At 42.7% G+C, this 12,998-nt stretch overlaps 1 protein-coding gene across 1 annotated transcript; it reads right to left on the bottom strand.

The window, feature by feature from the left end:
* Nucleotides 1-4,761: 4,761 nt before the first annotated feature.
* Nucleotides 4,762-11,701, bottom strand: LOC124003147 (histone chaperone ASF1-like). The gene is made up of 2 exons (XM_046311215.1): nt 10,926-11,701; nt 4,762-4,916 (listed from the first exon to the last, which is right to left on the bottom strand). The coding sequence occupies exons 1-2, from the start codon at nt 11,257-11,259 to the stop codon at nt 4,762-4,764; spliced, it is 489 nt and encodes a 162-aa protein (XP_046167171.1). The 5' UTR covers nt 11,260-11,701.
* Between the last annotated feature and the right edge of the window lie 1,297 nt (nt 11,702-12,998).

Below are 12,998 nucleotides of genomic sequence, written 5' to 3'. Positions count from 1 at the left end.
GGTTCCAGTTGGTATGGATGGTTCCAGTTGATATGGATGGTTCCAGTTGGTATGGATGGTAAAGACAGGTTCCAGTTGGTATGGATGGTTCCAGTTGATATGGATGGTTCCAGTTGGTATGGATGGTAAAGACAGGTTCCAGTTTGTATGGATGGTAAAGACAGGTTCCAGTTGGTATGGATGGTTCCAGTTGGTATGGATGGTAAAGACAGGTTCCAGTTGGTATGGATGGTACAGACAGGTTCCAGTTGGTATGGATGGTTCCAGTTGGTATGGATGGTTCCAGTTGGTATGGATGGTTCCAGTTGGTATGGATGGTAAAGACAGGTTCCAGTTGGTATGGATGGTACAGACAGGTTCCAGTTGGTATGGATGGTAAAGACAGGTTCCAGTTGGTATGGATGGTACAGACAGGTTCCAGTTGGTATGGATGGTAAAGACAGGTTCCAGTTGGTATGGATGGTAAAGACAGGTTCCAGTTGGTATGGATGGTAAAGACAAGTTCCAGTTGATATGGATGGTACAGACAGGTTCCAGTTGGTATGGATGGTAAAGACAGGTTCCAGTTGGTATGGATGGTAAAGACAGGTTCCAGTTGGTATGGATGGTAAAGACAGGTTCCAGTTGGTATGGATGGTAAAGACAAGTTCCAGTTGATATGGATGGTAAAGACAGGTTCCAGTTGGTATGGATGGTAAAGACAGGTTCCAGTTGGTATGGATGGTTCCAGTTGGTATGGATGGTTCCAGTTGGTATGGATGGTACAGACAGGTTCCAGTTGGTATGGATGGTAAAGACAGGTTCCAGTTGGTATGGATGGTTCCAGTTGGTATGGATGGTTCCAGTTGGTATGGATGGTAAAGACAGGTTCCAGTTGGTATGGATGGTTCCAGTTGGTATGGATGGTTCCAGTTGGTATGGATGGTAAAGACAGGTTCCAGTTGGTATGGATGGTACAGACAGGTTCCAGTTGGTATGGATGGTTCCAGTTGGTATGGATGGTTCCGGTTGGTATGGATGGTTCCAGTTGGTATGGATGGTAAAGACAGGTTCCAGTTGGTATGGAAGGTAAAGACAGGTTCCAGTTGGTATGGATGGTAAAGACAGGTTCCAGTCTATCGAGTCAGGACAGCCTCTGTGCATGCAGTCTATCGAGTCAGGACAGTCTCTGTACATGCAGTCTATCGAGTCAGGACAGCCTCTGTGCATGCAGTCTATCGAGTCAGGACAGTCTCTGTGCATGCAGTCTATCGAGTCAGGACAGTCTCTGTGCATGCAGTCTATCGAGTCAGGACAGTCTCTGTGCATGCAGTCTATCGAGTCAGGACAGTCTCTGTGCATGCAGTCTATCGAGTCAGGACAGTCTCTGTGCATGCAGTCTATCGAGTCAGGACAGTCTCTGTGCATGCAGTCTATCGAGTCAGGACAGTCTCTGTGCATGCAGTCTATCGAGTCAGGACAGTCTCTGTGCATGCAGTCTATCTAGTCAGGAACCTCAAAAACAAAAACATGTTCTCAGTCAAAAATATCAGACAATGGGAGCACTGTGTGTGTGTTCTTGAACTGCATGAACTTTAAGTCCATGTGTACCCTAGTGGCCATGTGTACCCTAGTGGACATGTGTACCCTAGTGGACATGTGTACCCTAGTGGATATGTGTACCCTAGTGGATATGTGTACCCTAGTGGATATGTCTGCCCTCGTGGACATGTGTACCCTAGTGGTCATGTGTACCCTAGTGGCCATGTGTGCCCTAGTGGCCATGTGTGCCCTAGTGGCCATGTGTGCCCTAGTGGACTTGTGTACCCTAGTCTACTTGTGTACCCTAGTCTACTTGTGTACCCTGGTGGACATGTGCACCCTGGTGGACATGTGTACCCTGGTGGACATGTGTACCCTGGTGGACATGTGTACCCTGGTGGACATGTGTGCCCTAGTGGACATGTGTGCCCTGGTGGACATGTGTACCCTGGTGGACATGTGTACCCTGGTGGACATGTGTACCCTGGTGGACATGTGTACCCTGGTGGACATGTGTGCCCTAGTGGACATGTGTGCCCTAGTGGACATGTGTGCCCTAGTGGACATGTGTGCCCTAGTGGACATGTGTACCCTAGTGGTCATGTGTACCCTAGTGGCCATGTGTGCCCTAGTGGCCATGTGTGCCCTAGTGGCCATGTGTGCCCTAGTGGCCATGTGTGCCCTAGTGGACTTGTGTACCCTAGTCTACTTGTGCACCCTGGTGGACATGTGTACCCTGGTGGACATGTGTACCCTGGTGGACATGTGTACCCTGGTGGACATGTGTGCCCTAGTGGACATGTGTGCCCTGGTGGACATGTGTACCCTGGTGGACATGTGTACCCTGGTGGACATGTGTACCCTGGTGGACATGTGTACCCTGGTGGACATGTGTGCCCTAGTGGACATGTGTACCCTGGTGGACATGTGTACCCTGGTGGACATGTGTACCCTGGTGGACATGTGTGCCCTGGTGGACATGTGTACCCTAGTGGACATGTGTACCCTAGTGGACATGTGTACCCTAGTGGACATGTGTACCCTAGTGGACATGTGTACCCTAGTGGACATGTGTGCCCTAGTGGACATGTGTGCCCTAGTGGACATGTGTACCCTAGTGGACATGTGTACCCTAGTGGACATGTGTACCCTAGTGGACATGTGTACCCTAGTGGACATGTGTAAGGGCTCAACATTGTCCTCAAAAAAAATCATATTTATTGTTGGTTACTCACAAAAAGAAAGTTCAGGTTTGTCACACAGTTTGTTGATGAATAGTGGTGGGACCCAATCATAGTTGATAAATCATACACACACCATCATAGTTGATAAATCATACACACATAATCATAGTTGATAAATCATACACACACCATCATACTTGATAAATCATACACACACCATCATAGTTGATAAATCATACACACATAATCATAGTTGATAAATCATACACACACCATCATAGTTGATACATCATACACACACCATCATACTTGATACATCATACATACATAATCATAGTTGATACATCATACACACACCATCATACTTGATACATCATACATACACCATCATACTTGATACATCATACATACACCATCATACTTGATACATCATACATACACCATCATACTTGATACATCATACATACACCATCATACTTGATACATCATACACACACCATCATACTTGATACATCATACATACACTATCATACTTGATACATCATACACACACCATCATACTTGAGTAAAAGTAAAGATGCCTCAACAGAAAATGACTCAACTAAAAGTGAAAGTCACCCAGTAAAATACTAGAGTAAAAGTCTAAAAGCATTTGATTTTAAAAGTATAAATCATTTCAAATTCCTTATACTAGGCAAACCAGACAGCACAATGTTCTTGTTTTTTTTTATTCACAGATATGTCTGAGGGTTGGAGCCCCTGACTCAGTTACGAATGAAGCGTTTGTGTTTAGTGAGTCCGCCAGATTAGACGCAGTAGTGATGTTCTCTCGATAAGTGTGTGAATTGGACCATTTTCCTGTCCTGTTAAGCATTCAAAATGTAATGAGTACTCTTGGGTGTCAAGGGAAAATGTACAGAGTAAAAAAAGTACATTATTTTCTTTAGGAATGTCGTCAAATAAGTTTAACAAAAGAAGTAAAGTACAGATACCCCCCCAAAAAAACTGTTCAAATAAATAAATGTATATATATATGTGTAATATATAAATGTTCCCTCACGTCAAGGGATATTCCACGTGAATAATATCTTTCACAACATTTTTATACACAATAAATAAACCAAACTATCTTCAAAAGATTATCTTTCACAAATGGCTCTAATCCCATGTGTTGTTCTAGATCCCTTCCCACTCTGGGACCAATAATAACTTCTCTCCGCTGTTGATTCTTTCATGCTCTTTGAATTGTTGAAACCGTGTACATTTCATCCCACAGTGGGAGCAGTGGAAGGCTTCTCCTTTGTGTGTGTTTTTGATGCACTTTCATGTTCCATAAACTCTTAAAACCCTTTTCACAATAAGAACAGTGGAAAGGCTTCTCCGCAGAGTGTATTAGCTCATGTCTTTTCAGGTGCCCTGATAAGAAAAATCTCTTTCCACACTGGGAACAGTGGAAAGGTTTCTCTTCAGCATGTGTTAACTCATGTTGTTTCAGGGCATTTGATGAAAAAAATGTTTTTTCACACTGGGAGCAGTGATAAGGCTTATATACAGAGTGTGTTAGCTCATGATTTTTCAGGTTTCCTGACCGGGTGAATCTCTTCCCACACTGGGAACAGTGGTAAGGCTTTTCTCCAGTGTGCGTTCTCTTATGTTCTTTTAGATCCCCTAACTGGGAAAATCTTTTCCCACACTGAGAGCAGTGGAAAGGCTTCTCCCCTGTATGTGTTCTCTCATGTATTTTCAGGCTTGTTAACCAGCTGAAACTCTTTCCACACTGAGAGCAGTGGTGAGGCTTTTCTCCAGAGTGTATTCTCTCGTGTCTTTTCAGGCTCCCTAACAGGGTAAAACTCTTTCCGCACTGGGAGCAGTGATGAGCCTTATCTTCTGTGTGTGTCCTTTCATGTCTTTTCAGGGCCCTTAAGTGGGTAAAACTGTTTCCACACAGGGAGCAGTGGAAAGGCTTCTCTCCTGTGTGTATTCTATTATGCGATTTCAGGCTCCATAAGTGGCGAAAACTTTTTTCACACTGGGAGCATTGGTAAAAACTTCTCCCCTATGTGCATTCTCTTATGGTCTCTAAAGTGCCTAACCACCAGAAACTCTTTCCACAATGGCAGTAGTGGTGTCGTCTTGCTGGTTTGGACGTCTCTGGATCTGGATCCCCTGAAGGACTCTTCCCGCTGTCAGAGTGAGAGTCTGGTCTCTCTCCTGTCAAATACAAACAAAAACACTATTGGTTAAAACAGAGAAATCTTAATTTTAAAAAACGATTTATTTTACCAGGTAAGTTGACTGAGAACATATTCTCATTTACAGAAACAACCTGGGGAATAGTTAAAGGAGGAGGGGAGGGGATGAATGGACATTTTGCCAGGACACCAGCATTAACATCCCAACTCTTGCGATAAGTGCCATGGGACGGTCTTCCTATGAGGTTTACTCCAGACTGGATTCCTACAAGGTTTAATCTAGACTAGTTCCCTCAATAAAATAGCGTGTAATCAAAGTGGCTGTAGTGCTTTGTAGACTAATAAAACCACTATCGAACTTGTCAGTTCTGCATTTAATAAACCTAATAGTGAATAAACCGTAAACTTAGATAAACAGCCAGGCTTTTATATGCTTAAATCACTGAACACAACAGGCTCTTATTAGAGACGGGCTCTTATTAGAGACGGGCTCTTATTAGAGACGGGCTCTTATTAGAGACGGGCTCTTATAGGAGACGGGCTCTTATTGGAGACGGGCTCTTATTGGAGACGGGCTCTTATTGGAGACGGGCTCTTATAGGAGACGGGCTCTTATTGGAGACGGGCTCTTATTGGAGACGGGCTCTTATTGGAGACGGGCTCTTATAGGAGACGGGCTCTTATAGGAGACGGGCTCTTATTGGAGACGGGCTCTTATTGGAGACGGGCTCTTATTGGAGACGGGCTCTTATTGGAGACGGGCTCTTATTGGAGACGGGCTCTTATTGGAGACGGGCTCTTATTGGAGACGGGCTCTTATTGGAGACGGGCTCTTATAGGAGACGGGCTCTTATAGGAGACGGGCTCTTATAGGAGACGGGCTCTTATAGGAGACGGGCTCTTATAGGAGACGGGCTCTTATAGGAGACGGGCTCTTATTGGAGACGGGCTCTTATAGGAGACGGGCTCTTATAGGAGACGGGCTCTTATAGGAGACGGGCTCTTATTGGAGACGGGCTTCTATTGGAGCCAGGTATCCATTTCCTTAATGCACACAACTTTTGCTAATTTGCATAGTAAATTGTTTAATTTCAGCATTTTAATGCATTTCTTAATTTTATTTATTTTGTCTTAGTATACTCTGACTGTGCATGTTCAGGCAGTTCTTACTTTTCCCCCCAAGAGGGCGATCAACCGATTTCTCCCGAAGTTGAATGGTTTTGTGTTGCCAGTTAGCTAGCAGTTCTCAGCTGTTAGCAGTCAATGGCTAGCCGTTTCTTACTGGCTATAAAAATGGTGGTCACTAGTTACCACAGCCACAAAGTCAGAAGACCGGCCTACTCAACCAATCAGATGAGGAATGGGATGGCGAGTATTCTGGTTCGTAGGAGAAACACCTCATTATCCAAAATTGCATGCCTCGATTTTCAAGTTTGTGGACCAAATAACTAAATACGTTCAGGAACAAGCGTTGGCAACGTCACTAAAAATTCACAACATCGAGAAAGGACAAACATTTTCGCAAATGGGTAAAGTTGTGGACTCTCTTTTAGATGCCAAGTAGCTAACTGTTGCTACTCTCATCTAGTATAAGGGTTTCCGTTCCGAGAACAGAGGAGCCGGTCATCTGATTGGTCGAGGAGGCGGGCCTTCTGACTCTGTGGTCACTAAAGATCCCATGGCACTGATGAAGCCGGTCATCTGATTGGTCGAGGAGGCGGGCCTTCTGACTCTGTGGTCACTAAAGATCCCATGGCACTGATGAAGCCGGTCATCTGATTGGTCGAGGAGGCGGGCCTTCTGACTCTGTGGTCTCTAAAGATCCCATGGCACTGATGAAGCCGGTCATCTGATTGGTCGAGGAGGCGGGCCTTCTGACTCTGTGGTCTCTAAAGATCCCATGGCACTGATGAAGCCGGTCATCTGATTGGTCGAGTAGGCGGGCCTTCTGACTGTGGTCACTAAAGATCCCATGGCAGTGATGAAGCCGGTCATCTGATTGGTCGAGGAGGCGGGCCTTCTGACTCTGTGGTCTCTAAAGATCCCATGGCACTGATGAAGCCGGTCATCTGATTGGTCGAGGAGGCGGGCCTTCTGACTCTGTGGTCTCTAAAGATCCCATGGCACTGATGAAGCCGGTCATCTGATTGGTCGAGGAGGCGGGCCTTCTGACTCTGTGGTCTCTAAAGATCCCATGGCACTGATGAAGCCGGTCATCTGATTGGTCGAGGAGGCGGGCCTTCTGACTCTGTGGTCACTAAAGATCCCATGGCACTGATGAAGCCGGTCATCTGATTGGTCTGACTGTATATCAAACTGGATTCTTATCAGTGCCTTCAGAAAGTATTCATTCCCCTTGACTTAATCCACATTACAGACACATTCCAGACCCATATCCCATTGACATAAATATTCATACCCCTTCACTTCATCCACATTACAGACTGAAATCAAAACGGATTAAATAGATTTAGATATCAATACATGTTAGCATGTATTGTTAGATGTTAGCAATACATGTTAGCATCCCCAGGCCCATATCCCATTGACATAAATATACACATCAATACATGTTAGCATCCCCAGGCCCATATCCCATTGACATAAATATACACATCAATACATGTTAGCATCCCCAGACCCATATCCCATTGACATAAATATACACATCAATACATGTTAGCATCCCCAGGCCCATATCCCATTGACATAAATATACACATCAATACATGTTAGCATCCCCAGGCCCATATCCCATTGACATAAATATACACATCAATACATGTTAGCATCCCCAGGCCCATATCCCATTGACATAAATATACACATCAATACATGTTAGCATCCCCAGGCCCATATCCCATTGACATAAATATACACATCAATACATGTTAGCATCCCCAGGCCCATATCCCATTGACATAAATATACACATCAATACATGTTAGCATCCCCAGGCCCATTCAGATCCCATTGACATAAATATACACATCAATACATGTTAGCATCCCCAGGCCCATATCCCATTGACATAAATATACACATCAATACATGTTAGCATCCCCAGGCGCATTCAGATCCCATTGACATAAATATACACATCAATACATGTTAGCATCCCCAGGCCCATTCAGATCCCATTGACATAAATATACACATCAATACATGTTAGCATCCCCAGGCCCATATCCCATTGACATAAATATACACATCAATACATGTTAGCATCCCCAGGCCCATATCCCATTGACATAAATATACACATCAATACATGTTAGCATCCCCGGGCCCATATCCCATTGACATAAATATACACATCAATACATGTTAGCATCCCCAGGCCCATATCCCATTGACATAAATATACACATCAATACATGTTAGCATCCCCAGGCCCATATCCCATTGACATAAATATACACATCAATACATGTTAGCATCCCCAGACCCATATCCCATTGACATAAATATACACATCAATACATGTTAGCATCCCCAGGCCCATATCCCATTGACATAAATATACACATCAATACATGTTAGCATCCCCAGGCCCATATCCCATTGACATAAATATACACATCAATACATGTTAGCATCCCCAGGCAGCGACTACAGCTTTGACGTCTTTCTGTCTTTTCTACGTCTAAGAGTTTTACGCACCTGGACTGGACAATGCTAACGCCAGCTATCAATAGCTATCAATACTGTTACACAAATGCTAGTTTCGCTATGGTTGAGAAGCATATTTTTGAAAATCTGTGATGACAGTGTTGTTAACAAAAGGCTAAGCGAGAGCTAGCATATTGATTTCATTTCATTTGTGATTTTCATGAATAGTTAACGTTGTGTTATGCGAATAGATTTACACAATCCTGGATACAGGTTTTTTTCTTAGCTAAACGTGATGCACAAAATGGAGCGATTTCTCCTAAACAAATCATCTTCCAGGAAAAACTGAACACCTGAACTGTACAATATCTGCTAATTATTATTTAAAACAATTCTTCAAGCTCTGTCAAATTGGTTGTTCATTGCTAGACAGCCATTTAAGTCTGGCAATAGATTTTTCGAGACGATTTTAAGTCAGACTTTAACTACACCAGCGTATATTTGGCTTTGTGCTTTAGCTTATTATTCTGCTGAATTCATCTCCCAGTGTCTGGTGGAAAGCTGACTGAACCAGGTTTTCCTCTAGGATTTTGCCTGTGCTTAGCTCCATTCTATTTTTTTTTATCCTGAAAAACTCCCCAGTCCTTAATGACTGCAAGCATACCCATGACATGATGCAGCCATCACTATGTTTGAAAATATGGCGAGTGGTGCTAAGTAATATGTGGATTTGCCCCAAACATAACCATTTGTATTCAGGACAAAAAGTGAATTGCTTTGCCACATTTTTTGTAGTATTTCTTTAGTGCTTTGATGCAAACAGGATATATATACATATATATATATATACACACACTTTTTTTCTGTACAGACTTCCTTCTTTTCACACTGTCAATTACATTAGTATTGTGGAGTAACTACAATGTTGTTGATCCATCCTCACTTGTCTTCTATCACAGCCATTAAACTGTTTTAAAGTCACCATTGGTCTCATGGTGAAAAAAACTGCGGTTGCCTTCCTCTACGGCAACTGAGTTAGGAAGGACGCCTGTACCTTTGTAGTGGCTGGGTGTATTGTATATCATCCAAAGTGTAATTAATAACCTCACCATGCTCAAAGGGATCATCAATGTGTTTGGATGGATTAAATATTTTGTCCTCTTCCATAGCTTGAAGACGATGCCTTTGTACAGAAACAGAAACTGGTACAAAATCCAGCCCCAAACAATTGGACTGCAAGGCCATGTTAAATTAAATAAATTAGTATGTAACAGGGCTGAAGTTCATCTGAAATCAGCCACACAAAATATAAATAATAATAATAAATAATAAATTCGGACAATTTCAACAACAAAAATTCAGTGAACATTTCTGTTTAGCTGTTTTATAATAATACATTTTAATCTAAAATCAAGGTGTGTCAATTTGTGTCAAACAGGTCGGCATTACGAGTCATCACACTCCCTCATCTGATTGGTGGAGGCGGCGGGCTTTCTGACTGTGGTAACTAGGGCTGACTACCATCATGTTTCCCCAGAGTTATTCATTCATTATGTCAATGTAACAAATCCAACATTAAACTTCGTAAACAAGTCATGGTAATTGATGGTAACCTCAAACAATTCATTTAGACTCTGCGTTAATTTGAAACAGGCGTTCATTTGAAACAGGCGTTAATTTGCTGAAATGTGTGCCGTTACGATTAATGAAAAGGGACAGATAGTTATTTGAGACTGTGTTTAATTGAAGTTACGGGTAGCCAAGTCAGTACAGGCAACATTTTAAGTAAACATATTTGTTAGGCTACTAAACAATGGGTCGTTCCATATGAATTCAATCCCTTCCTGACTGCACCTCTTTGATTTGAACGAAAACCTTCCAAACATGTTTTCCCGAGGTAGGAGTGTTCAGAAACCTTCCAAACATGTTTTCCCAAGGTAGAAGTGTTCAGAAACCTTCCAAACATGTTTTCCCAAGGTATAAGTGTTCAGAAACCTTCCAAACATGTTTTCCCATGGTAGAAGTGTTCAGAAACCTTCCAAACATGTTTTCCCAAGGTATAAGTGTTCAGAAACCTTCCAAACATGTTTTCCCATGGTAGAAGTGTTCAGAAACCCTCCAAACATGTTTTCCCATGGTAGAAGTGTTCAGAAACCCTCCAAACATGTTTTCCCATGGTAGAAGTGTTCAGAAAGTGACTTTTTGGAGCTGAATGCCAAAACATCCTCAGGAGATAGAGATTCTCAAAGTTGACCCATTTTGCAAACCCAACCCCACCTTATTGTGAGACATCCATGTCTTCATCATTGAACTAGATACAAGGTTGAGTTTTATATCATGTGTAAACATGTCGGGTTTCATTCAAGTCAAAAGGGGGTGCAAGACAGTAGTTTGTGCCTGTGTTTAAGATACTCACTGGTGTTAATCAGATCTTCAGTCACATCCTCTTTCACTCCCAAAACGACTTCATCTTCCTCTTTTGAGATATCCTGCTCTTCCTCTCCAAAAGGTTCTTTCTCCTCTTTCACTGTAACATCCTCCTCTTCTTCTTTCACTGTAACATCCTCCTCTTCTTCTTTCACTGTGGCAGCCTCCTCCTTTCCCACTCCAAAAACGGCATCCTTTTCTTCATCCTCCTCCTTCACTGTAATAACGTCCTCTTCCACGACACTGTTCACCAACATACCCTCTTTCTCCGTCCAGCAGACCTCCTCTTCTTTAACAAGGGGGGAGTAACTTAGTGAGCTCATGGTCGGGGATGTTAGTCAACTAGCTTAGGTCAATATACCAACAAAAAGATACTTATAGTAGCCAGCTGGTTTGACGAAAGATGGGGACACCGACGGTTCTTTACTCACCGAAGTAAAAAAATGAATCCTTTAACTTAATATATAAATTGTTACAAGCCGTTTGTTTATGTCTGGAAAACGTGTTGGTGAAAAGTTAACTAAGTTAACTTCAGCTACTGGTGCCGTCGAAACGGCCGTAGCCATTTATCTATAACGCAGCAGACAGACAACCTCGTCCCGAACTGGATGTGAAATTAAAAAACCCGATTAACGGTACTAAGGTGTAAACATAAGTGTATTTAAAACACATTGCCTAACATCAATAGGACGTGTTTGGACACTTTTAACTCTTTTTTTGTTTGTTTGGTTTTGCGAGCTGCTACTGAAGAGTCGCTTCTTCTTCTTCTTCTTTATGATTTGTTTTGTCGGGTTTGTCTGCATTACACCGCCGCCTACTGTACTGGAGTGGGAGGCCCGTCACAACCTACCCTTACTTCAGGTAAGACGGGAACAAGGACAATTACCATGACAACTATTAACCCTCTTTAAAAACCCACCACCCCATTCCACTATTTAACCCTGTCTAATCCTAGTCCAGAACACTACCACCCCATTCCACTATTTAACCCTGTCTAATCCTAGTCCAGACCAGAACAATACCACCCCATTCCACTATTTAACCCTGTCTAATCCTAGTCCAGAACACTACCACACCATTCCACTATTTAACCCTGTCTAATCCTAGTCCAGACCAGAACAATACCACCCCATTCCACTATTTAACCCTGTCTAATCCTAGTCCAGAACACTACCACACCATTCCACTATTTAACCCTGTCTAATCCTAGTCCAGACCAGAACAATACCACCCCATTCCACTATTTAACCCTGTCTAATCCTAGTCCAGAACACTACCACCCCATTCCACTATTTAACCCTGTCTAATCCTAGTCCAGACCAGAACAATATCACCCCATTCCACTATTTAACCCTGTCTAATCCTAGTCCAGAACACTACCACACCATTCCACTATTTAACCCTGTCTAATCCTACCCCAGACCAGAACACTACCACCCCATTCCACTATTTAACCCTGTCTAATCCTAGTCCAGAACACTACCACCCCATTCCACTATTTAACCCTGTCTTATCCTTCTCCATACCAGTGGTCTGAGGACAGAACACACTCCTGCACACTTCTCACATCTAAGAATCTCCCTCCTCCATTTTGGAGGACATATATTTCCATTGTTAGATCGGTCACTCGAATATCTTGTCAATGTAATAGACAATCGTTGGTACTGTCCAATGGTTTTTATACTGCATGTCCCACAGCAGCACCGACCGAAAACACACACACACACACACACACACACACACACACACACACACACACACACACACACACACACACACACACACACACACACACACACACACACACACAAATAATACATTGGTTTAACCTATTTTTTTTAAAAGCAAATATGCAGTCCAAAGACGTCAAAAAAATGTATTAAATTTTAACTAATAAATCCATTCATTTTACAGAGGCAGACATGGTGTTTCCTAATAAATCCATTCATTTTAAAGAGGCAGACATGGTGTTTCCTAATAAATCCATTCATTTTAAAGAGGCAGACATGGTGTTTCCTAATAAATCCATTCATTTTAAAGAGGCAGACATGGTGTTTCCTAA

The sequence above is a fragment of the Oncorhynchus gorbuscha genome, linkage group LG18, assembly GCF_021184085.1.
Source record: "Oncorhynchus gorbuscha isolate QuinsamMale2020 ecotype Even-year linkage group LG18, OgorEven_v1.0, whole genome shotgun sequence".
NCBI classification, from domain to species: domain Eukaryota; kingdom Metazoa; phylum Chordata; class Actinopteri; order Salmoniformes; family Salmonidae; genus Oncorhynchus; species Oncorhynchus gorbuscha.
The sequence above is the reverse complement of the archived record's forward strand: the minus strand, read 5'-3'. Positions and strand labels throughout refer to the sequence as shown.

What these genes read in the sequence shown, in the direction of transcription:
- LOC124003147 (XM_046311215.1), bottom strand. Translation starts at nt 11,259, where the DNA reads ATGAGCTCACTAAGTTACTCCCCCCTTGTTAAAGAAGAGGAGGTCTGC. An exon ending in TGAAGATCTGATTAACACCA is followed by an intron (nt 4,917 to 10,925) that starts GTGAGTATCTTA and finishes TGTATTTGACAG; the next exon opens with GAGAGAGACCAGACTCTCAC.